The 25776-nt window shown below is 39.3% G+C and overlaps 1 protein-coding gene across 3 annotated transcripts in view; it reads right to left on the bottom strand.

Annotated features, from left to right (window-relative positions):
• CDH8 (cadherin 8) overlaps positions 1–25776 on the bottom strand; it is a 156419-nt gene that overhangs the window by 66426 nt on the left and 64217 nt on the right. For all 3 annotated transcript variants that reach the window (XM_017826949.1, XM_017826947.1, XM_017826948.1), the window contains 2 exons: positions 13194–13313; positions 413–580 (listed from right to left, as the gene is read on the bottom strand). In XM_017826949.1, the coding sequence (XP_017682438.1) occupies positions 413–580; positions 13194–13313 (288 nt within the window). The remainder of the gene's footprint in view (positions 1–412; positions 581–13193; positions 13314–25776) is intronic.

The following is a 25776-nucleotide window of genomic DNA, read 5'->3' as shown; positions in this document are numbered from 1 at the left end:
CCTAATTAGTCAAACCTTTATTTCTTTTATCTGTTATATATGTCTTTTACTGGTGGGGTCACTTGTCTGCATGAGATGGAAGCAACAAAGCACATAGAAACAACTGCACTGAAAGTAAATATGTTTATTTTAAAAGTCCCCAAGCCCTTCTGTGTGGATGTAAGAGGGATAACAAGGAAGACTCAGATCTGTGTACACTCTTGTGGACATAATTCCCTCTCACCTAAGCTCTTAATGAGACAGAGGGCTATTAAACTTTCTCTAGTAACAGCTACATTTTTTTAAAGTTACAGCACAAACCCAGCCAATACAAACATTAAATAAATAAAAAAACACCTTGAATTATAAAAACCCAATAAAACAACACTAGAACACTTTCTTATATAGAACACAAATGCATAATGGCACTTACTCTGTGCAAATTTGGGAGGATTGTCATTAACATCCGTGAGTGTAATTGTCACTGTGGTAGTTCCAGAGAGTCCACCCATATGTCCTCCCATGTCCTTTGCTTGGATGACCACAAAATATTCCTCTTTGGCTTCTCTGTCCATGTTGGGAAGAGCTGTTTTAATTATAGCTACAATAATGGGGGGGAAAAACAGTCAGGTACAGACCCAAATTCAGTTTGCAGATGGTTTTATGGATAAACATAAATACTGGTATCCAAAAAAACTGCTAAAGGTCCATCTCTTGATACAAAGGATGAAGAAGAATTTGAGATTTCCAAAAAAGCATAATAGAGGTCACCTACCTTGATTTAACTAGCAATGTAATGAAACTGCTGTTCAAAACCCAAGACTTAATCATAGCTGTGTGATAAACGTTATTTTTTACATTTTATTCCTGACAAACTTCTTGGTTGCTGTGGCACCACCCACAGAAATCCATTCATTGTTTCTCCACAGAATTCCCGAACAAGACAAATACATGGGAAACTGAATCTGTAAACATCTGTGACATTGTTAAAATATTTTCAATGTAGAGAAGTAAAATAATCTGTTGTATATCAAGATATAAAATGTCAGTGGGATAGCAGGAAATATCAGCAATGGACAACACAACTAAAACCAGGGCAAACTCTTATAGATTTCATGGACAATGAAATAATAAAGCCACTTTTTCTTTCCAAAACTTTTCCACCTGTGATGTGCTATTATATTCTTAATATGTATACAAAGTGCAACACTAAATGTTTAATGGTAAAATTAACAAGTGTTCATCAGAGTTTAGTAATGTCCACCATAATAATAAGATCACAATGGATTAAAAAGTCTCTCTAAGCCTAAGGAAAAAAATTCTAAATGTAAAACTGAAATATGGACTTTTTTATTTCCCTTTTAATTCATGTTTTAATTCTATTTAAAAAAAAAAAACAAAAACAAATAACCCAAAAGAAACCCAAAAAAACCAATCAACCAACCAAACAAACAAAACAAAAACAACAACAAAAAATCAAACAAAAAAACCAAACCAAAACAAACCAAAAAAAACCACAAAAAAACCCAAAAAGAAACAAATAAGCAAAAAAACCACACAAATAAAACCCCAAACAAAACAAAAACACATTAGTCTGGGCAGACATTGACAGTAACTCACCAAATCTTTGTAATTCATATATTTCATTAGCTCTCATGCTCTAAGTTGGCTTTTTATACCCATTATTTGTTAAGTATTGTCAGGAGTTTTCGGTTGTCAATCAATACTTCTTGTAAATCTGTTAGTTTTGATTTCTCTGTTGGGACTGGCACAGCTTTGGAGACTTCATACAGCTTTTATTCTTTTGTGTGGCACAGTTTCTATTAAATAAGCTTCTTAGAAATGACACTCTGGCTGAAATGCTAAGATTATCTATTCATGTAGAATAAAGAACTGATCCTGGTCTTTACCATTAATAGAGAGGCCTTTTAGTAAATTCTAACATTTATCAATTCCAAAGCAAATGCTCATATTTATTAATTATCCATTTATCTTTAATATTATAATACTAAGAGTGTGATCAGCCCTTCTTTTCGTGGCTGAGCACAGAACCACACAGAGCAAGGGGATGGAAGGTATTTAGAGCACAGCAATATTCTATAACCACCAAACATGACATGGGAGCACTCTTGCAACCTACACTTTCGTACATTATTGCTATAAAATATTTTTGGTTCTTTCCTTAGATATTTTGGAAGTCTAATTCCGGATGAAAACGAACCCCCTGTTTTGTTTCTGCCACAGCCAAGCCAGAGAAATCTCGTGTTCCCTGGGAACTCAGAACCACAGAACAGTCGGGGTTGGAAGGGACCCCTCTGGAGATGATCCAGCCCAACCCCCTGCCAAGGCAGGGTCCCCTGCAGCAGGTGACAAAGGGACATGCCCAGGGGGGTGCACAGGCAGTGATTTTTCATTCCAGGAGAGGACAAGAGAGGTTTGAAGCCACAAGGCCAACAGCGCTGCAGGCAAACGTGAGTCAGGAGAGAACAGAAGTTACTCTGCAACACACTGAAGAATATGCTTGTGGTAAGTTTTCTGAAGGAAAACAGGAGAACAGCAACCCCCAGAAGATAACAATAAACATTTATCAGACGTGATAGGTGCAAAATGCATTCAGTAAAAGAGTAGGGTCATTTCCTCCATGGCAGCCTGGGTAAGGAGAGGAAATGATCCTTATTCCTAAAAGTATTTGACAGCTGAGACCAATTTGGACTGACTGGGTTACTATTTAGGTATAATAATGATGCATTCAGCAAATAAGTCTATTGTTATAAATGAGATGGCTCATAAAAAGCAGGTTAATGCAAACTTAGGGTATCAGAATTTGGTCCACATTCATATTTTTTATTAATATATAGAGCTGATCCAGAGATCAATAAACCATATTTCAATGGGGTTTGTATTAAGCCTCCTATATTTTTCTCCATTATTATTTTTTAGGCAGAGTTTCTCTGTTTGTTTGGGTTTTTTACCCTAATTTACATAGTTAAGTCTAGCCTACAGATGACTTGTATAAGATGCCATATTTTGTATTCTGCAGTTTCCTCTGAGACAAGTCAATTATTTCACGAAAGTGATGATTTTTCCTAGACATGTATTTTAATTTGTCTCTTAATGTATGGAACAGTCTAGCCCCTGCCTATGGTTTGAAAGATATTAGGAAGATTAAATACTTTTAAAAGTGCCTAAAAAAGCCCTTTAATTTCTGAGTTCTAAGACATAAAGACGTGGAGGTTTCTTTTTCTGTACAAAGATAATAACACAAGCTGTTATTTCAATAGTTTTATACATATCTGCTGTCTCAGACCATAAACCACTTGCCAGAAGCTGAGTCAAAGACAAAGTCAAGTTTCAATTTCAAACACAATAAAAAGCTAAAAAGCAGTTTACTGTTTAAAGGACTATAAGAGGAATGGAAGGTTTTTAAACATTAAATCCATCCAAATTACACAGGCTCATTGTTGCCACCGGTATTCCTACACTCAGAATCTACAGAATTGAGGTCAGCAAAGGAGAAGTGTTGATACCTCTTAGGAGGCAAATTAATAAACACCATAAAGCTCCATCCTCACCTATTGTGATCAAGACAAACACAGACTGATCTATGCACAGAGTATCTCAAGGATATTTATTTGTTCTTTTGCTTTATTCCCCAGCTCTCAGCCCAGGCTTGCAGGAAGGACTGAAACCTTCTGTTTATTTTTAGAACACAATTCAGGCTTAGCAAATACTAACACACATCCAGCACACAGAACATTAACTCACTGAGCATTCAACCTGCTCTGCTTCAATTCAACCGAGAAACAAATGGAGAATAAAAACATAATCACTTGCAGCATGCAATGATGGATGGAAATGGGATGTGCCAAACAGGAGCAGTTTAAAAGTGAGAGAATTACCATGAACTAATGTAAGGCAGGTAGATGCTTGTTGGAAGATTGTATTCCAAACAGTTATCAATGGCTTACTGTCAAAGTGGAGAGATGGATGACACGGTTCATGGGCTTTGTTCTGCTTCTAGCATCATTCAATATTTCCTGAATGATGGAAGGCAGGAAGGCCTTATCAAGCCTTTCAGATAACACAAAGTTGGGAGTCATTGCAAGTACAGGAAGAACAGTTCAAAACAATTTTCACAATTTGGATGGTCTAAAATAGCAGGATGCAACTCCAGTTGGCAAGTGAAGAGCATTTTGCATGGGGGGAAACAATTAACTTCCCAATTACAATAGAGCAGATGACTCACAAGACAGAAGAGAATGTGGAGTCAAAATGAGCTGAGTGCTGATAAAAATGCTCAAACATTTCCTGGTATAGTCGTTAACATGTTGTACGGAAGAGCTGTGGAATAATCCTTCCACTTCACTCCTACAGGTAAGGCTGCAGCTGGACTGGTGTGTCCAGTTTTGAAAAGTGTTGATTTATACAGCCAGGGAAAGGAGGAAATATGTAAAAAATACTGGGAACTACTCTCCTTTTGCACTGGGTATAAGAGAAGAAATCACAGGCCTAAAACATACACCACAAAATGGGTTTCAACTGCACCAAGAGAGATTTCAGTTAAACATTAGGGGAACACTCTCTAAAGGAGAAGGCAAGTACTGACAGAAAGGGCTGCCTGTAGAGTTTCTAGTATTCTCATTCCCATAAGATTTCCAGAATCTATCAGTCAATCATCTGTCAAGAGTGGGAAGGGATAAACCTGATCCTTTTGGGGGAAAGGGCACTCAGTTTTCACTAGAGGTTTCCTCCCTTCATAATGTCTAAGCTAAGGCTTTGTCTGTATGCAGCCTAAAATATTGCACAAACCTTGTCTTATGAAAACATTCAATGGGCATGTAGTACAACCACTAAACAGAAACCTGCAGCAGAATTTTCCTACAGATCCTTTGCCTCAAGAGGGAAAGATCAGGAAGCAGGTTGGAAGGTAAAGGAGTCAAGAAGCAATTTATTCCTTTCAAGAATGAAAATCCTCAATATTGGAAGTACCTATTTTTTATTCTTTTATTTTTTTTTTTGGCTGAGTTGCTTTTCCTAAACAGCCATTGGTGTCACACTGCTCAATGGCAAATAAAACAGCTGCAGAAGGGGATTTACTTTTGCAGTGGCCTTAACTGCACACACTGAGCAATTTGCACAATCTGCCTCACAACTTGAATCAGTTAAAATGCACCCCTGTGGACTACTATCAAAAACCTGTTTGGAAGAATATACACTGTCTCACACTGAAAAGGACCAGGGGAAAAGAAGCAATGTGTCAGAGGCTGTAGCTCACGAAGAGAAAGAGGAGAAGCAAAAGAAGCAAAAGAAATAAGGATCTGGCTTTCATTTTTCTCTCCATTTTTTAAGGATGTCTTTATGGTAATGTTATAAAATTATACATAATAATAATTGAGAACATGGAACAAAACCAAGCAGGCACTATGCAAAATTGGAATCTGGCCCTGAAAAGCCTTTCTTAAGCATCTCATTCATCTCACGTGTTTTGTTGAAGACTTCCTGCTATTTCAACTTGCACACTTTGGAACTTTCCCTACATCATTCTGGAAGAGCTCAGTAATTGCTTTGATCTTCCTTCTGTGCTAAAATTTTGGTGGAGATTCTTATTAAATAGAAGAGTCTTTTAGGACCCAAACTCCTGAAAAATCAATCCTGCAATTTCTTCCGAGAGCCGTGAGAAGCATTCTTTGTATTCCTGTCAAGCACACTGACCTCAGTGATGTTTTAGCAGTCCTTAAAAAAGGTTCACGTGGAGATCTATGGAAAACTTGTACCATCAAGCCTAAAAAATGAATAGATCACAACTGACTTCATTCCAAATTTGAAAAAATGTAGTACTTTGCTGATATGATACAAGAATACTGATCCTCTGATTTTAATTCTAATTACCCTCACCATAATCTCTTTAATAAGAATTATCATCAAATATTCTAATCCCTTGTTTAGTTCTGCTGCCTTAGGATTTTTGTTTTAGCAAGACAAGAAAAATATCTGCAATCTCTGGCAAAGTTGTCTAACTTTCTATAAAAATTATCAATTCCAGGAGTTGTCTGAACTACACTCAGATATAGATATATTTCAAATCAAAAACATTAGACACAGCAAAAATAATGACTAGGTGGAGAATCAAATACTATATTACACCATTTTCTGTTGAGGGATTCTGTGACATTTTTGTATTTTTAATAGAGAAGCTAATAGTGTACATATTTTATTTTAATGCTTATTTTTGAAAATTTTATGAGGAAGATGGCAGGTTTTTTTGAACCATGAGATGAAGTTTGAATATAGCTATATTAATTCTTGTTTCTTGTGTAACCTCCCATCTATTGTATTTTCTTTTTCAGCCCATATTACTGCCAGTTTTGTGTTTTCTGATCTTGTTTTCATTTTGAAGTAGACCTTGCAAATTTGCCATTGAATGTGAAATAACACAACCTACCTTTCACTGTGCGCATTCTGCTAGAAGTATATAATATAGGATATGACTGGATAACACCTATTAGAACATTAAATGTTTTAAATCAGGTGAACTTGTGTCTGGGTTTTATTGAATAGGTAAAAAGCTATAATCCCTACTTACCAGCCATCTCCCTTTCCCTGGGGCCATTTCAGTGGCACGGTGAAAGTATCACCCTCTCAACAACTGAGACTGAATGCAGTAAATAGACATTTTGCACTGCATTTATGACCTTGTTTCCTCAGGATTTTATTTGTAACGATCCTCTAATAGCTATGATTACACTAGACACTTTACAGAAAGTAGCCTTGGATTCTTTTTCAGGTGCTTTCCAGCTCCAGCTGTGTAGTTCAAATTCCTCTCTCTAATTCAGGCTCTTGAAGCACAACATTATTTAGATCTGTTGCCCGTTTTCCTAACTCGGCGTGAGGAACAGTCAAGTTCAAACTACCCCACTAGCTTTCTAAAATGATAGAGGTATTGCTCTGAAATGCAAGAAGCGTGTGTGGCATCAGCTTTTTTGTTACTGCCATTATTTGATAAACTCTAGAAGCAGATACCACTTTTTTCCCAAATGCCAATCTGCCTTGATCTTAAGCCACTCGGCTTTACCAGCTCCAGACCATCATAACTGCTTTCAAACGTCTCTGCAGTGATTTTATACTTCCTTTATTAATCAGAAAAGACAGCTCTTGCTGCGACTGAGGGGCTCAATCCAAGCACCTCATCTATAATAATTGCTCTTTATGGTTCTAACTAAAAGCAGGAGCGGTGGGACTGACCCTCAGGTCTGTGCTCTGTGTCAGTCCCACTCTCCTAATGGGCTGTCACCAAGACAACTCGCAGAGCCACCAGAGACTCCCTGTACAAACACCTCAGTGCAACTCCTCGGGTTGCACAGTCTGCTCAGTGCACAAAGACAAGAAAGGAATCCCACTGGCTTGAACACAGGCTCTGATTTCAGCCCTGTGCCCAAGCACATCAAATGCTGTCAAGCCAGAGCTGAAGGTGCCGTAACAGCAGCGATCAGTGATAAACTCTAAAAATCCCTGAATCTGCTGGAACCTTTCTGCTGCCTTGGGAATGTTGCTGTCTGGGTTGCATGGACCTGCCTTCTGTATGATGCTGCAAACACCTGCCTGCTTCTAGTGGAAGATGTCCCTGTGCTTGGCAGGGGGTTGGACTGAGATGATCTTTAAGGTCCCTTTTCCAATCCAACCATTCTATCACTCTATGAATCTATATAAAAAGGAGTTCCTTCACCTCTCTTGCTAAGACAGAAAAACACCTAACCATCCCACTTCATGCCTCTTTTCATTTTTGCAGTTAGAAGTTTACTTACTTTAAATCTGTGGTAACTGGCAAGGATGTGGCAGCAGCACCAGTCAATAAAGTGAGCTAGAAAGCAGCAGTTCAATCCACACTCTGACTCATGTCAAACAAGTTCTCTCTCTACACTAATCCCATGAGGCTTTAAATCTAAAGTATTTAGAAGCTGCACTGTTTAGAAAGGCTCTGTTGAACACGAGTGAGTTCTGCTCCCAGCAGCTCATTACTTTCCCTGTACAGTTGCAGAGTCCTTCCTGTACCAGCACTGCTTTCCCATCTCCCTCCAGTCTGAAATGCTGCCTTGTCATTTTATCATGAGTAACTACAGAAACAGTTCCCATGTCTCTCTTTTATTAACACCTCTCAAATATTTGTGTAGAGATTTCATATCCTTCTTTAATCACCTTTTATCCAGTTTATACAAATTAAGTTCAATCAATCTCTCATTATAACCAACATGCTTCTGACCTCAGCTACGCTGCTTTGAACTGTCCTCGGTATCTCAGCAGGCTTTTTTTATGATGACTGGTCTTATCAGTCCTACACACAATATTCTGAGGGCACCTTGTGCTGTACCATTGCTAATGAACTGGACATCAACAACCAGGTAGAAGAAACACTCTGTAACATCACAAAAATGTCAATAACTGAAAAGTTGCTGCTGTTTACCCTCTTGTTCTCTTACTTCTTTTTATTCTGCTGGACTGTAAATTAAAAAAGATTCAAACCTGGCTTCTGCTGAATGCAGTTCTCATTTCTCCCAGACCTGTTCATTTAAGTTCTGATTTCAGAACTACAGGGTTCAACACTGTGGACCAGAGAGGGCCACACACTAAATCATTAAAAGCTCTGTTGGTTAAAGCATGTGCACTTTCAACTGCAAGTTAAAGCAGGTATAGGAAAAAGAGTTGATTTTTCACTCTCCATAAAAATACCCACATTTATTAGGAGACTCTTCAGCTTTCTAGTTCTCCTGGCTCTTCTATTCATCTCAGCTGCAGTAACCTGAGCCTTGGCTTTGTACCAAAGGGCCATAGCCCAGTTTGAAATGTGTTCTTTCTCACACATAGTAAAGGTCTGTGCCTGACTAATCCCATGTGCTTCCCAGTGCAGGAGGGCGTTGGGTGTAATTTGCCTTGTTCATGGAGCTTTATTTCAGGTGTGTGTAGGAGTGACATAATTTAAGTTCATGTGAAATGTAAATAAGTCAGACACAGCTGAAAATGTATTTCCTCTGCCATCCCTATATTGTAGAACACAGTGTCACTTCATATTACACTCCATTATGATAATCTTATTTTAAAGCTGACAGTCATGATTTAAGCTTGAAAAAGCTTAAAAGTGAGAAGTGTACTCCAGCTACTTTTAGCAGCCTGAAGGAACCCCCTTTTCCAGCATTTGGATTGTCATAATTTGGATTATGAGAGAATCCACACAGCTCACATACCTTTCTAAATAAAACACAGTAGGCAGGAAGCCTGACATCAGTTAGTGAGATGTAACAATAATGATACAAGGAATGCATTCCAGTCCACCATGAGTTTTGTTACTGTTCTGATGTTGTCACAAGTTTTAACTCTCACAGAAAAATCTAAATCTCTATTATTGTCATGTATTATTTATATCTACCCTCTACCCACCAAACCAGTGGTCATATTAAAATTCACCTGTGGAAAGCAAAAAATATTTAGAATAAGCCATCAAAAAAGCATTTACCCTAAGCCATATTCAGAGCACTGAGTGAAAAATAACTTCTGAATTACCTCCTTTCATGTGTCTATAACTCACAGAGAAGAACCTGAGAACCAAAACTGCAGCAGTATATGCATTTTTCATCTCAGGTAATGGAAAATTATTGTTTCACGGGTCACTCACAGGTACTTATTTCTGTGTGCCCAGCATTACAGAATTGTTTCAGTGAGGAGGTTGAGAGTAATGTCAGAGTTTCAACCTCGAGTGTGATTCAGGTGAGGACTACACCCATTTACTGACAGTCAGTAGGAACCAAGGAGCAGAAGAGTAAGCAATGTTTTCCTCACATTTGCCCTCAGGTGTGCCAATCCTTTCTACCACAGGCATGAAACCACATCCCACACCTTTGCTCCCTCTTTTTGTTCAGGTGCTACAGAAGGTAGAGCAGTCAGGAGGCATGGCTGGGATTATTCCCGATGGTTGGCTCTCCACGTGCCATTGAAGCAGAGCAGTAAGGTCAGACAATCCTTACTCTGAGCCAGGAAATTAAAAAATGTAGAGACAGTGCAGCCTATCTGTGGCTGCCCTCGTGCTGGTAGCTGCACACATCTAAATTTACTCTTAGTTTCTAATAAACAAAGATAAAAAGGGGCCAGTCATTTATAAAAACAGTGAGTAAATCAGCTCTAAATAGCTATACTTTTGACAAACATTTGATACGCTCCCATGAATGACAGAAAATATTTACACTCTTCAGTGGATGACTTTCACATAGTCCATTTCTTAAAATAGTGATTCCATTTTGGGAAAGACACAAGATCTGTGTTCAGGAACAATTCTTTTTCAAATTAATTGAATAGGTTTTCAACTCAGCAGGGGCTCTAATGAAATGCAACCGCAGAGGAAACGCAGCCATACACACACCCATGTCCCCTCCCAGCCCCCCAAAAAAATCCCAATCAAGCCCAGACCCTAAAATACCTACCAGGCTTGGAGGATGAGCTTGAGGTTTGATTTGTGTTGGGAAAAACACTACTACACCTGTTCTGCTTCAGTTTTACGCTGTCACAACAGTCTCCAAACATCTCCCTACAGGAAAACTTTCCCTGAGGGTCCCAAGTACTACACACAAATGTGCAAGAGAATGTGTTTTCCTGGCTTAGTTACTAAAAGCTAAGATGGTTCACACTGCTAAGGTGGGATAAACTGAAAGAAACAATGAAACACTTACACACTTTCTATTTGCTTTGGACATTTTGTTTTAGAACAGTCTTTTTCACCCTGAGTGACAGGTGGCTGCACTTTCTACATAGCAACTTGTGTCTGGTTGACTTAAGGACTAGAATTTTATGTATATTTGTTGTTTCCAAACAAACAAACGTGTGCTGTTTGGTGGTAGCTGTGAGAGCAGGGGGGTGGTTCCACTATGGGTGGAGGCCAGTGCACAGAGATGGTAAAGAAACGCAGGACAGGCTCGGAACATAAACTCACCCGGTGGAAATGGTTTAGAGAAGAATGTAATTGATGCCCTCCTTTGATCTAGAAGAATGGGGAATCTCAAACCATTTGTTGATTCACAAGCAGCTCCTCAACATGAAGCCACTTGCTCAGGGACTGCGGCCACAGTTGAATTTTTATGAATAAATTCCCCTCAGAAACTAAAATGTCGTTTTCATGGTAACTGAACTGCTATGTAAAGGAATATTTGTGACTGGAAATGAAGGTAGGAGGGAGGGATTAATGCTAGTGAAACAGGAGAAAAATCAGGATTTTCAGGTTCACCAGGAAGCCTTGGAGTTCTGTCTGGAGTTCCACGATAATGGAAACAATTTTCCTAGGTGAGGAATACTTACTTCTTTGGATTAAGCATCAGGTTTTAATGCAATACAAATCAGAAACTCGAGTAAAATCAAACATTTTTTAACATTTGGAATATTTCTTTCAGTCTATTTTTCTGTGAAAGAAGTGAAAAATCTTCTGTGTAGGTGGAGAATACATTTCTCAGCTCCTTTAGACAGGCTGAGGTGTTCTCGTGCTAAGGCACTAACTTTCCCTAATAGAAACTGAGAAAAATCCTACAGCCAATTCCCCTCTAATTAGGTGATGCCAGTCATCACTGCATGCAATAATTTGTAATATTAAAGGAATCAAACAGTATCCTTTGACACTTGATGGTCAGAGGTCTGGTCAGAGTTATATTTCCACACGACTCAGCCAGCAGGAACTAAGGGGCTTCACCAGTAACTCTCTCTTGATACACTTATTTTTGGAACAAGTTGCTCTTCTCCCATTGTACTATGCTGGAGTTATTCTCTGTAAAACTCTATTTTACATGCAATATTAAAATAAAGACTGAATCACATTCTGGAGGTCACTTTCATGTTTAGGAGAGTTGTCCTTCAACCAGAAGAAAAAACTTTAATGGATTAATCCATTAATCTATTAATATTATTGATGTACACTATTTACATGAAGTCCCTACAAGTTAGGGAATTTCCAGGAATAGTAAATAGTTTTTTCCATGTAATTTCACCAGAAAAAATTAAAGACATTCCAGATTTTAAAGAGCACAAGAGTACTGTATTCAATGTTGGTGAGAAAACATAGTACACTTGATCTATTAAAAGCATCCTTTAATGATTTCTCCTAGCATTTATTTTATAATTTAGTTAATCTGCACGAGAAAAAGAATTTTTATTCCTGCTTTAATCCTTTACAGTTGTATAAATTCAGGAGGTTTTTTGTATGTTTTAAAATGAGTTTCAGATTTCTTCTCCTTAGGAGATCACAGCTGCTTGACTCACAGTGATTAAAAAGAGCTTCTAGTAACAAGTGAAAGAATATTAGAAATAATATCAAATTACTTTAAAAAACACTTTTTAGACATAACTTAAATGAATTTACTGTAAGTACGACATATGTCCAGAAAACAAGTGGGAATGGATTTATTGGCACTTCTTTCAGATGACTTGCAAGACTATAAAACCACAGAGAAATAGTCATCCTAAATGCATGCTCATAAAACTCCACATCAACACTCAGTGTGATGCTCTTTCTCTCCCCAGATTGATCCACCCGAGCAAAAAAAGAAAAATAATTTTAATGGAAACACAAAACATATTCACTAAAATTCTCAAGCTAAACTGTACTTGCTTTAAGTGGAAACACTATAGTCTCCTATTGAAAATTACATTATGCTCATTAAATTCCCTGGGCCAAGCCTTAAAATCCCTGATCAGTTATAAGTCACATACAGCTCTTTCTCTGCCTTCAGTTTTGCTTTGGTAACTTCTGCAACTTTGCCATCACCCTTATTGTCATTAACACATATTTTTCCTTTCTCTTGCCACAGGATCAGGCTCTGAGGGAACCCAGGTTAGAACCTGCTACCCCTGGGTGGTGCTGACAGACACCCACACTCTCTGATTGCTGTATGGGATACAGGAGAGGCAGGGGATGGATGCCTGTATAAATACAATCATGGAATTGTTTCCACTGGAAAAGACCTTCAAGATCATGGAGTCCAAACACACCCACACTGCCAAGCCCAGCATTAAACCATGTCCCCAAGTGCCACATCCTCACAGCTTTAAATCCCCCAGGGATGGTGACTCTGTCACAGGGCTGGGCAGCCCTTTCCACAAAGATAGTTTTCCTGTGCCCAACCTAAGCCTCTCCTGGTGCAGCTCAAAGTCATTTCATAAGCCAGGGATTCCCATCCCGAGTCACCTACCTGTGTGTGGCTCAATGGAGAAGTAAGGCTGTCCTTCCAGAATGCTATAAACCAGCTTGGCACTGTTCCCATACACTGGGTCATCTGCATCCGTAGCTGTCACTTTAGTAACAAAGGTGCCTAAACAGAAAGAACGCACACAATTAATGTTTACACTCACAGAGATTTGCATATGTTTCTCAGAAACTAATGTGAAACAAAAATTCATTTCCTTGTGAGCTGTGTAACAACAGTAAGAAATAAAAACCATCGGTAACAAGTTAAAACATTACTTGTGGAACAGAAGCAAAACATTTTTCATTCAAGCTGATATATGCCAGCAGCCTGAATTTCTGGGTAAAACAAAAACCCTTTTAGTATCTGTATTATTTAAGGTTTCTTTGTAGAATGCATTTAAAGTTACCTGATAGATCTGTGTAGACTTCAAGCACTTGCAAAGGAATCATATCAAAGGGATAAGAAATAGAAGGTTAATAATAAATATAATATGTTGCACTTAAAACACAATTTCACATTTGAAAGAACCTTGTCAAGTTACAGAGACCACATTGAAAAACAATAATAAAAAGGATTCTTTTTTCTTCTCTTGGCTTGCAGCCATGATAATGATTTGATGTGGCCACAGTGACAGAGTTAGGACAACAACTATTGTCTCTGAAATGAGCCTCTGCCACTCAGGGGGCCATTGCCTAGCCAGAGTTATAAATTCCATACTCTGTCAAAAATAAATAGAAAAAAAAAATTAAAGAAAATTGCCCTTTTTATTTTTTAAGGCAACGTAGCACTTGCAGTTTCTGTACAAAGCGAAATGGAATTAAATTCAGTTGGTTGCATTAAGGTTGCTGCAGAGACCTTTTTTTTGGCTGAAATAAAAGTATGATTGCATTAATTAGGCTTACAATAAAGGCAATATCTACAGGAGGAGAGACAGCAAGAGCAGGAGGGAGGATAAGGGCTGAATTACGATTCTTATGCTCAGAATGGAAAAGAATTATAGCACCCACCCAAATCTGCCCCTTCCTGGATATGCCTCCTGTGCCTTCTCACACTTTGTGTGCTGCTGAACCCAAAGGACAGGTCACTTCAGGACAGGAGCAGGAAAGCAAAGGGGAAGGAGATCCCTTTGGCACATCCTGGCCCTGCGCTCTCTCTCCCTCTTTCCCTGTAGGCACAGAGCTGATACTGCTCCTGGCACTGCTGTGGGTTACAGCACATGCTAATTATTTAGAGGAATGTTTGCACATTTAGATATAATTTGCATATGACCCAGGAGATGCCATTTCACGCTTTCCCACCTGGCCACTTCCAACATCAGAGCAGGGTGTGGGGCTGGCAGGAGTTGGGATGATGGATAACACCTCGCTTATGGACTGCACGTTCTGCTGGGACTGAAGTTGTGGCAGGTTTGCTGCATGGAAGTAATGGGATAATTGCCAGGGAAGGGAATGTGGGCTGCAGAACTACATCTTACTAGAGAAAAAAAAAAAAAAAAAACTATGGCTTGTATTGGTCATTTATTTTTGGTGTAAATTTAACCATTCTTAGAGGGGACATTATCAGCAAAGGGAGGCAGGTCAGTTTGCTGTGCAAGTTCCACCACAGCCCCACCTGGTAGGAAAACCTCTCCTCTGCTCAGCAGGGTCCAGAGTAGTCCTGCAGCTGATGCACCCCTTGGAAAAGGAATATTATGCTACTATCTCTATCTTTGAGATGCTTGCTGAACCTGTTCTTGCAAACATGTAAACTGTTCATGTTTCAAAGCTTAATTTGGTGTTGAAAGGTGATCTTATACCCAACCTTTAATATAACAGTCTTTAACCTGCCACCAGGCTTGAGAAATGGACTTTATCCTCAACATGATGGTTGGTTTGTACGGAATTAATGTCAGAAATTTGTTGTCCAGCCAACTACAGATGTTGCTGTACACCCAGACACTGACAGACAGTGCCTGGGAGGTTCAAGTGGAAATGATAAAGGGGACAGGTGACCCAAATGTGGTCCCCAGCCCTGGGGCAAGTACAGCATCCTCTGCCTATAGGTGATACCCTGACTGACCTTCCTCATATATAGGAAAATACAAACAGTAACAGGGAAGCAACCACGGGGCACACCCAGAGGCTACGGCACAGGCTACAGAAAATAAACAAAATAGGGAACAACAGCAAGGAAGTTTGCAGGAAGCTTGAGTGTGGATGTTGCAGGAACAGGGGAACAGAAGGCGCTGTTGTGGCTTCCCCACAGCAGTTCCAGAGCAGGAAAAGCTGTAGCTAACAGGATTGTCCCACATATTTAAGTTCTGTTGGCTCACCTTCCCAAGTCCTGCACCAGTTACAAGAGCAGTCCTTTGGTGTTCCCACAGACAGCAATCTCTCAGCCAGGCTGTGCCCCCTCTCTCACCAAAGCCAGGCTACAGCCCCAGCACAACATTGCCTGCAGTTCTCAGCTGTGTGGGACACCAGAGAGGAATGTCGGGGGTCAGAGCTTCCTTCAGCTGGATTCAAGCTGAAACAGCAGGAGATGTACCTGTTTCTGGGCTGCCACCCTAAAACTTTTAGTTTGTAACCTTCAAAGACAGAAGAGGTTTGTGCAGAACATCCTATAACGGGGCAGGGCTGGAATAAGATAAGGCTCATCACAGAACAGTGAAAATTTTTGTAAGAGTATTTTATCTAGGCTGTTTCATTTTGTTTCCATTATATACTTTATACACAAAGGAAAATAAAGAAGTAAGACTGTTGACTTCTTGGAGATTGTGTTTGATTTGCTTAGCTGGCTCTCATTTCAAAGGCCTTCAGAAATAATTACATTGCTTGTTTAGAAAGATTTGGTATATAATGTCTATTCTTATCTTATTTCACTTGAGAATTTCTGAAGAACTTTTTATAGATATTTATTTCAAGATTCCCAAACTTAAATGGGTCTGCTGATTCTTTGATAAGCGCATTCTTTATCCCAAGTGTTCATTAGATATTAAAGTTGAATACACCCTAATAAAAAGAGGCAATCAGTGCCTAACACTGCTTCAAATCCTGATGCTCAGCTATCAAGATTTTTTTCTTCTGATATAAAATAATTTAATCACTTATTGAGGCCCGAGTTCAACTGAAGTTTATACATATATTAAAAATACACGTGTCATATGTATGCCAGTATTCCCATTCATTGTTTATACACACAGAAGGTGGGGGGAGTGGCACATCCTTCTTTTTCTTTCCCTTACAGGTCACTTGAAATGCAATAATCTCACCTAATATAACTAATGAAGGGAATGGAAAACTAAAATACTCTCCCTTCTCCTAGAAATCAACTTCTTGCCCGCCCAGTCTCTGCCACTCAGCACTTCATTGCCAACCATCACACACTTCTCAGAAGGTCTCTCAAAGTCAGTAATTTGCTCTCAACGATCCTACTGATGAAAATTGTTTATGAAAGATGTACATGATCATGAAACAGAAATTAAAGAAATTGCTTCCACTATGGAAATTAGTTAAGCTTTGGCATAGTTTAAATTTGATCACCTTTAATTTGATTTTTTTTTTCTTTGTGCCTTGAATCAAATCTTTTGCAGGTGTGAAACATGCCACATTATTCTGTTCACGGTGGCAATAAGAAGTATATTTAGGAGCAAACTGTGTCCCCTCTGCAGCTGCAGGTGATGTTGCTCCATCAGTGCTGTGCTGGTTCCACTAAGGGTTCAGATGTAGCAACTGATCCCAATCCCACAGGTGACAGAACCCTCTGCACCAAAAGGTTTGGAGAACTGAGAGATTCCTGAGGGGGAAAAATGATGCAGAAAAAGAGGAACTCACAGCCACCATGGCTGTTATTTAGGCAATCTCACAGCAGAACCCTCCAAGCTTTGGATTATCAATATTTAAGCAGGATTTTACTCCACTGCAGTTACAAACTACATGTACATAAATATTTTTTACATGCATAATGCGCTTAAAGTTTTAAAGATAAAAATCTTGCATTGGAAAAGCTGTAAGAATGCAGGGGAGAGCATTTATATATTACGTAAATGCTCTTGGAAAAACAACATTCTGGGTTCTGCCCAGCAAATAAACAGTGAAGGTTTGTGTTTGTGTTTAATTTTGACTGCATTTGGCTTGTGTTTGTTTCTTTGTCAATGCTACAACAAACTCATTTAGCCAGAGACTATAAATTTGAAATGGTGCCATTTTTACAAGAAAGCCACTATTATAGTCCAAGTCACTGTTGTCCTAATTACAATAATATTGCAGTTTTATATAATCTGGCCCAACAACATAATCACTGTTTCTTTTTTTCTTTATGTACCTAATGCTGCCTTATGCAAACCAAAACCTTTTTTTTTTTTTTCAATACATGAGGCAAATTTTAAGATGTTTAGGTAAAAAACTTTCTGGGTTTTTTCCTGAGGCGCACTTTTGCAATGCTAATGACCCTTAATTATGGATTTAATCGCCATAAATATGGACTGCAAAGAGATTCAACAGATTTTAATTAATGAACACTTCTACTGTGCTTTAGCCATTAAACAGTGCTGATTGTTTTACTCCGTTAGTGTCAGACTTTCTTTTTGCAACAGGCCAGCAATCAGAGACACAATTAACACTAAAAGTATTTTTATATGGCTAGGTAGGAAAGGCTGTGTTTGCTGGCAAACTAAGATTAAAAACCACCATAAAAAAATAAGATGTGTGTGCTCAGCTAGTGCTTTTCTGTTGTTTTGGCTATGTTTTTATGTGCAAGTCAGGGTACACATTCTGCACATTAGTCAGAAAGAAAAATGCATATGCTGCCACAGGGAGTAGGAAAGCAAATTTTTTTTTGGTGTGGCAGTGAAATGTGTGTACTGGGGAAAAAAAAAAATCCCCAAAAATCAAACTTGAATGTTCTAGAGGAGGTAATGCATAGTCGGCGCCAGCAATTTACATGAATCCATATTCAATGAAGCAACCATTTTGTTGAAAGATTGTAATGGCTGGTGAAAATAAATAATGTGACCATAATGCAACCTAGTGGGACCATGTTTTTTCATCTTCCCAGGGACTTCTGGGTTTGTTTTTTTTTGCCTTTCTGATGCCCTTTCTGATCTCATTAACTCTTTCTCTCCTAATCTTCCCAAATCTTGACAGGCTGAAATCTCCATTTCATTCAGAAGATCTGCTTACCAACCCGACAGGGCATTAAGAGAGTATTTGCATGACAAAGCCCTGCCATTATTTACCAACTCTTTTGTTTTCCTAAGAGGATCACTGTGCTTCCAACCCCTAGCTGGCTTTGGAGTTGGGCTGATAGTAGCCCTGCAGTCAGGGGTGGTCACAGCAAGGCATTGTTTGTCTCCAGCAGGTCAGATAAGCATTCTTTCCAAAATGAAGCCTTTTCTTCACTGGCCTTCCTTGCTATAATCTCACAGGTAGCATGACAGTTGTTGTCATGGTAACAATTTTTTATTGAATAAAACTGCAATAATCTCATAAAAACCTGCATAACTTCTTGACATGTAAATTATTACTGCCTCAAAGCTGCAGAAACTTATTCTTATTGGTTTTTCATTGTTTCTGGGTTTTTAAATACAAAACCATAGTTTTAAGCATTATCATCTTCTATTATTCTCTATCAGACCATTTCTAAACACAGAAATCTATGAATTAGAGGTTTCACTAACCAAATAAAGAAAATGTATATGAAATAGGAATCTGTGTAACACACTTTAAAACTTGTTAACATATTCAAATTACACACATAAAATGTCATTGCATAGCTTGGTGTTCATGCAAATATACAGACATATATTGCAGGTATGTTGCACAAGTTTTAGGGTTCTTTTGCAGATCATATGTTAATTCATCCCTACCTTCTACACTGTACTTCAATGTGCTTTTATTGTTATTAATAGCTGCTTTATTGCAAAAGCTTTAAGACCCAAAACATGGATCAGATCTCACAGTCCAGGAAAGTTCTCTCTCCAAAGACTTCAAGAGTCAAGTGCCAGGAAAGGGAAAGGGAAGTGCAGACAGGCAACCAAAGACAGACAAAGAGTTTGTCCTGTGTGGCCAGTTGGACTCAATGATCCTTGTGGGTCCTTCCCAACTCGGGATACTCCCTGGTTCTCTGATTCCATGATGTAAATCACCACGGGAAGGAATGCTGCTGGCACATGGTGCTGTGTCAGGTGTCACACGTGCCCAGAGGACATCAGCATCAGGGAAGGGCTTTAAGGTCTGTTTTAAGAACAGCTGACAGAGGTCTCATGTGAGTTTTTCAGGTCTTCCCACACTTAAAGGGAAGCACGTGAAAAACAGAAAAATATTTGCTCTTTAAGTGTCCAGTGGAGTCCTTTCAGTGACAGAAAATGAATGGAAGCAGAGGTAAAGGGGAGAGATATGGGCCAGAATAGTCCACTAAGGGAAAAATGAGCAACTTGTGCTTGACATGCTGGGAGACAGGAAGGTCAGAATGCATTCTACTGTATCTATGGTAGAAATCCAATATACAGTCATTTCTAGAGGGAGAAATGAGAAAGAAAATTTGTGTGTGTTACAGATGTAATACTGATGTGTTGCTGATGAGAACCATACAAATACACAGATACAAGACTTCACTTAATCTTCTGCCAAGAGAAAAACAACAACAAAAGCTTCCTTGCAATGAGAAATTGTACAAGGAGGAATAGCTCCCCAAGGGAAATAACAGAATCCTCCTCACTGAAGAGTTCACTCTCTTGCACAGGATGCTGGATAATGTATTCTAAGGGAAAACCCTAGAAAGACAGGAAGATTAACTAATAGGGTAATTTGTCTTTCCCAGCTGTAATTTATTTGACTCTAAGTAGTGAAATACTGTGATGCTGTCATGATCTTGTTTATGATGATTAAGGTAAGGAAGAAGGAAAGGAGGGTTATTCATACAACTCAGTTTTAGGCACAACTGGCTAAATTAGATACCTTGCTGCACCAGCTTCCTGCTCTATCTAAGGGAGGAAGACAGTCGTCCTCTCCTGGGATCCTCCTTTCTTGGAAGACCAGAGAGAAATCCCAATTAAACCAGCCAGCTAATGGGAATGCCTAAATGACAATAATGACTCCTCTCTGATGTTTGTGCTCAAAATAGGCCACCCCAGTCTCTACCAGCCCTCCAGGAACTTCAGGCATGTAAAGCTGACACACCACTGCACAGGACAAGTAGAAACCTTGCAAGACTTTTGGGTTTGTTTACATTATTTTCCATATATATGTGTATATATATATATATAAAATAGAATCACAGAATCATTAAGGTTGGAAAAGATCTCCAAGACCATCAAGTCCACCCTGTGCCCAATGCCTACCTTGTTCCACAGCACTCAGTGCCATGTCCACTCCTTCCTTGGACACTTCCAGGGACAGGTTCTCCACCACCTCCCTGGGCAGCCCCTTCCAAGGCCTGACCACCCTTTCTAGGAAGAAATTCCTCCTGATGTCCAACCTGACCCTCCCCTGGCACAGCTTGAGGCCGTTTTCTCTTGTAAGCATATATACCTATAAACACCTGTGTGCACTTATGTACTTACCTAAACAGCTGTATACACTTTGTGTAATAAGTTGCAACTGATATAGCTCATATTCAGTCTCTTAAAACTAACATAAAACATTGGAGAGACAAATCATTACTTGCTTATTTTGCTAGTTTGTTTTATATAAGTAGTTGCATGTACAGTCACTAAAATGCAGAGAAAAAGAGATTTGAGAACTCAATACTCTATAGACCTATAGGAAATGGTCTGTGCTGCCCTAAAAGGACTGATAATCTAGGCCAAATGTTTTAACACCTGAAAAATATGACTTAGTAAAGGTATCTGAAAGAATCCAACTGGAGCAACTTGATGTACAATAAATTATAAAGTACCACACAGGAAAATGCAAGAAACTGTTTCCTGATTCCACCAGGAAAATAATCTTTTCATACCTTTGATATAATTAGTGAGATTTATCTCCAGAAGCAGAAGAGGTATCCAAATTGTTTCTTGCAAATGTTCCATATTTCTCAATACCATTTTTGGAGTAGATAGCTTAGAAAGTTAATGAACTCTTTGAAGACTGTTAACATCATGCAGTACATGCACGAGTCAAAACCAATGACAACTGAACAACCCACCACACACAACACAACAATGCTTTTCTGGATTGCTCACGTGTCATTTTAAGGATTTTTTTTATCATGTGAGGGAAATGGGGGAAAAAAACCCATATTCTATGCAAATATGTGAGTGCAGAAGCATGAGAGGTGCCTGCTCTGCCTGGGAGAAAGGCGCCGTCTGTCCATCCCGTGCCAACGGAGAGAGCTGGCAGGGTGGGCACCACAGGGTTATAATGGGGGCTGGGGAAGGCAGGGCTGGGAAATCTAATCAGCTGCACAGCGTCTGATTTTTTGTGCATAAACTTAATTGTTTTGGAACTGCGACGCCACCTTTTTATGTGATTTTTTGGAAAGAAAAAGTATTTTCCATGAGAAGTATGCCTTCAGATTTCGGGATGTAGGCTCCTCTCTGGCAATTATCCTTGCTGATGTTGCTTGGGTTTACCTTGTGTGGGTCTAACAAGAAAGGACACCGCCTTTTCCATTTTAAGGCTGGCAGTTCTTTTTTGCTACAACTTATGAGATGGTGCCATTAGAGAGCCTGCAGGTATTCCTTTACAAATTCCCCTGGGTGGCTGTTTGTTAGGATTAGTACACAGTCTGGAACATCACAGGAAACAGTAGAAGGGTAAAATATATTTTATGTTTGGCTTAAAGAATTATGTTTTCCTTTCATGCTGTTTTTTTTTATCTTCCCTTTATATATCACCCTCTCTATAGAATATTAATTGATATTTGTTAGAGAAGTGGGAAATAGCTACTCTTCTTTTCAGGACTTTTTGAAAGACTGCTTGTCTCTAATCAATCGACCATTTCATCAGCATTCGTTCTGCAAGGTCCCCAGGCAAAGGCAGTAAAATTGGATGATCACTGTACACTATATTACCAAGCAGGAAGAAAAAAAAAAGGTACCATAAGTCTTGTTGATTTCGATGAAAGGTTCAGGTTAGGCTCAGGTGTATTGTAAAAAAATATAAATAAATAATAAAGCAGCCCGGGCTGCTTACTGCAGAAATGCTTTCAGTTATGAGTTTCTGCGGTGAGAACAGAGAAGGGCTGGTGTCACCTCCCAGCCAGGACACTCTGCTGGCTTTGTCTGGGGGAGGGAAGCCCACAATGACACCAACTGTAATGCAGGGTGGCAAAGCAGACTCTGAAATATTGTGCCCTCAGGCCGCTGCAGAGCCAACATAGGGCAGAGCAGAGCCCGTCTGAGCCCTGGGGAAGGGGCACAGTGGAATCTCCAGCACTGGATTCCCGGGGAAGCCCTGTGACAGCAGCTCCAGGGACGACTGCTGGGCTGTATTCAGGGAGGAACATTAAGTGCTGCACATTCATCAGCTAAACAAAGACAGAGGTATCAATTTGGGGCAGGTGGGGAATGACCAGTGCCTGAATCACACCCAACTCTTATTTTGCCAAATATCAAGTGTGTCCCTCAAAGAGAGACATCTAACAAAGGCCACTTGAATTAAGAATTTTAAATGGAATATTGGTCCCCGTGCTCTAAAGTCTAGTCTTTGTGCTATCAGAGTGAAAGAAGTCATATTAATAAAAGTTTCTGTGCAAATATAACCACACCAAATTTAATTTTCTGACCTAGAAGTTTCTGCCTCAGGGTTAGAGCTTGTCTACATTTTCCATGGTTGAAAAAAGTGAGAATATGCTCCAGACCAGTTGTGTGGCATCTCATAGAGCCTCAGTCTGGCAGGAATCTGTGCTGCTCTGCTTCCTCTCATCTGTCTGTTTTCCACTTAGGCATCATCCCCTGGCAAGCAAATGGGCTCATGCCACAAGCCAAGATGTTTGGAAAAAATGAGATGGCACACTTTCAACCCCTACCACTGTTTGAAACACCTTTTTTTCTTCAAAATTTGAAATTCAGCAAAATGGTGAAAAATCCACACTAAGAGGAGATTTAAACTTGTAAGCAAAAGAGAATGTATCAGAACCCTGAGTCAGACTTAATTTCACACAGTCACAGAACACAAAGACAATGAGGTGTTTGATATGTACAAATGGAAGCAACCCCAAAGGATTTCAGAAGCAGAATGTCTGCAACAGGAACAAGATGTTTGTGGCTATTAGGCAGGAATCATCTGGGAAAACAACAGCAGGACTAGAGAAGTCTGCACCTAAAACTGCCAAAGTTTTCTCTGCTCTGCCATCATGTGATCAACATAAGCTGTGTGTGTCTGTCTGTCCTCGTCCTTGAAACAGGAACATCATAGGAAGATGTGTTCCTCTGGATGGAACTCCATTGGGAACTGTGACCCAAGTCTGTGACCCAAGAGGATTTTTCCTGTGGAGTTTATCTTCACTAGGTGTCATCTGCACAACTTCCCTTCGTGCAAAAGGAATGCTTGTGTGCAAAAAATGGAAAATCTGTGACAAATTGCTGCCACGGAATGGAGAGAAAGAAAGGCAGCGTTTGTGTAAGGAACCAGCACACATCAATAGCTCCATACTTTGTACAGGTAGGGTAGGACTTGCTTCTAAGAACCAGGCAGTGCCTTCAGAACCTGAACATTCAAGTACCTGCTGCCACTGCTGTGAACTCTTTTGGGCAATCCCACTGATTTTGGCAGTTTTGTGCCGTCAGTCAACCAGCTCAGCACACTCAGGATGATACAGGTGGGCACAACTTAAGGATCAGCTTATAAAGACCAGTATTGATTTCATCCATGGCCCTCAAGCTCACAATGATCATTTAAGATCATTAATGATCATTTAAGAACAATATAGGAAGATAATGACACTTTTAATCAGACCCCACGAGAAAGGGAAATTACAAATATAACAGCACATACTCAGAAGTACATTTTTTCAAGGCTCAGGAGCAAGTCAGGTTAGGGAGCAGACATATTGAATATGTTGACATGTTGAATATATCCTTCCCAGTTCCTCAAGGTTCTGTATGATGATTTTAAACCCATACGTGCTCACTAAATAAATCTCTCACATTAAATGCTCAACAGTACCACAGCTAGGGAATGTGATTATGCACAAGATGAACAAGTAGAGGAACAAGACAACATGAAAATATACTTGGTTTTTAACAGCTGTTACATTATTGCCATATTTTACAACATCTGCTGGTTTTTTCCCTTAGCTTTTGCACTGCCTTTGCATTTACCCTTTGGGCTAATTTGTAGTTGACCCCAGTAATGCAGTCATTTTACTCCACAATTTTGTCACAAACTATCATTGATTTAACAGTCATGCTCAGCGCCTTAAAAATCAATGAATACACAGGAAAAAAAAACCCAGTAAGACAGTGTGGTTGATCTCGATAACATTTCAGGTCAGGTTTTTATCACAACTTTCTAATTTGTCAAGTTATTTTATCACTATTCATATCAGACGTGGAACGTTGATTTCATGTGCAGCAGATTTTGCCCTTTTGCAAACGATTTGTGACTGGGAGAGAAGTGATATCTTTGGGAGAAGTGGAAAGCAAAGCTGCACTGTGTACAGCGTGCTCCTACTACACCTGGCTATGCTAAAGAACCCTGCTTTCGAGAAAAAGTATAAAAAATGGTACCATTTCTTATCTGCAGTGGTGCAATCAAGGGCAAACCTTGATTCAAAGGAAAACACTCCTGAGTAGATGTGCTTGTGCCAAAACTGAAAATTGATATTCTGACTCAACTAAAAGCCATTTTCTCATTGCCAGTAAAGACCTTTTCCCCCCAGTAAGTAGTTTTCATGGAAGCATTTAAGGACAAAAATATTATTGTTCTAAGCTTTTTCACATGGTTATTATTTTACAGTTTTAAAGGCAAGAGCATTTTTAGACCAATAATAGACTGAATTCCACTGCATGCGTTTTAAGACAGGTTTTTTTATGACTGTCAGGAGAATCCTTAATATTTGGAGATTATTAAAGTTTGTCTGTTTACCTTAATTCAGGCAAACTATGAGAGAATTCTCTTCCCTTATGTCTTTTGTTCTTTTTCCATCTGTGTCCTTTTTTTATTTCACCAACACGTTTGTCACTCTGGTTCCGTCATCCCCTGTCTTTCAACATGACACTCGCTGTCTAAACACTCCTGGTTTCGCTAAGAAGGAAATTTCACTCCTCAACTCTCTCCTGAAAAAAAAAGGATCCTGAAACTAAACTGCTGGGAGACAATATCCACTTTGGCTGCCATTACCACCTCTGCAGCGTGTTTTGGGGAACTCATGAGTCTGTGTGTGGCTGAGCAGGTAATACAGAAACAGAACATACTCGAGGGAGGGCGTGGTTTTATCTTTTTTTTTTTCTCTTTTCTTTCTTTTTTTTTTTTTTTTTAATTAGTTCCAGAACTAGTTCCAGTTACCTATATGGATCTTATAAGATTGCTCATTCATTTACATAATATTCTGTCTGTCTTCATTGCAGGCATAGATACAGAGCTCACAGAAAAATGGGGAGAAAAAAAGTCATGGCATTCTTCCTTCCAGAAGCTTAGATAGATTTTTTTTTTTTTAAGGTTTT

Source organism: Lepidothrix coronata, unplaced genomic scaffold (assembly GCF_001604755.1).
Source record: "Lepidothrix coronata isolate B3197 unplaced genomic scaffold, Lepidothrix_coronata-1.0 Scaffold132, whole genome shotgun sequence".
Classification (NCBI taxonomy): Eukaryota; Metazoa; Chordata; class Aves; order Passeriformes; family Pipridae; genus Lepidothrix; species Lepidothrix coronata.
Note: the sequence above shows the minus strand (reverse complement) of the source record. Positions and strands in the feature narration are given on the sequence as shown.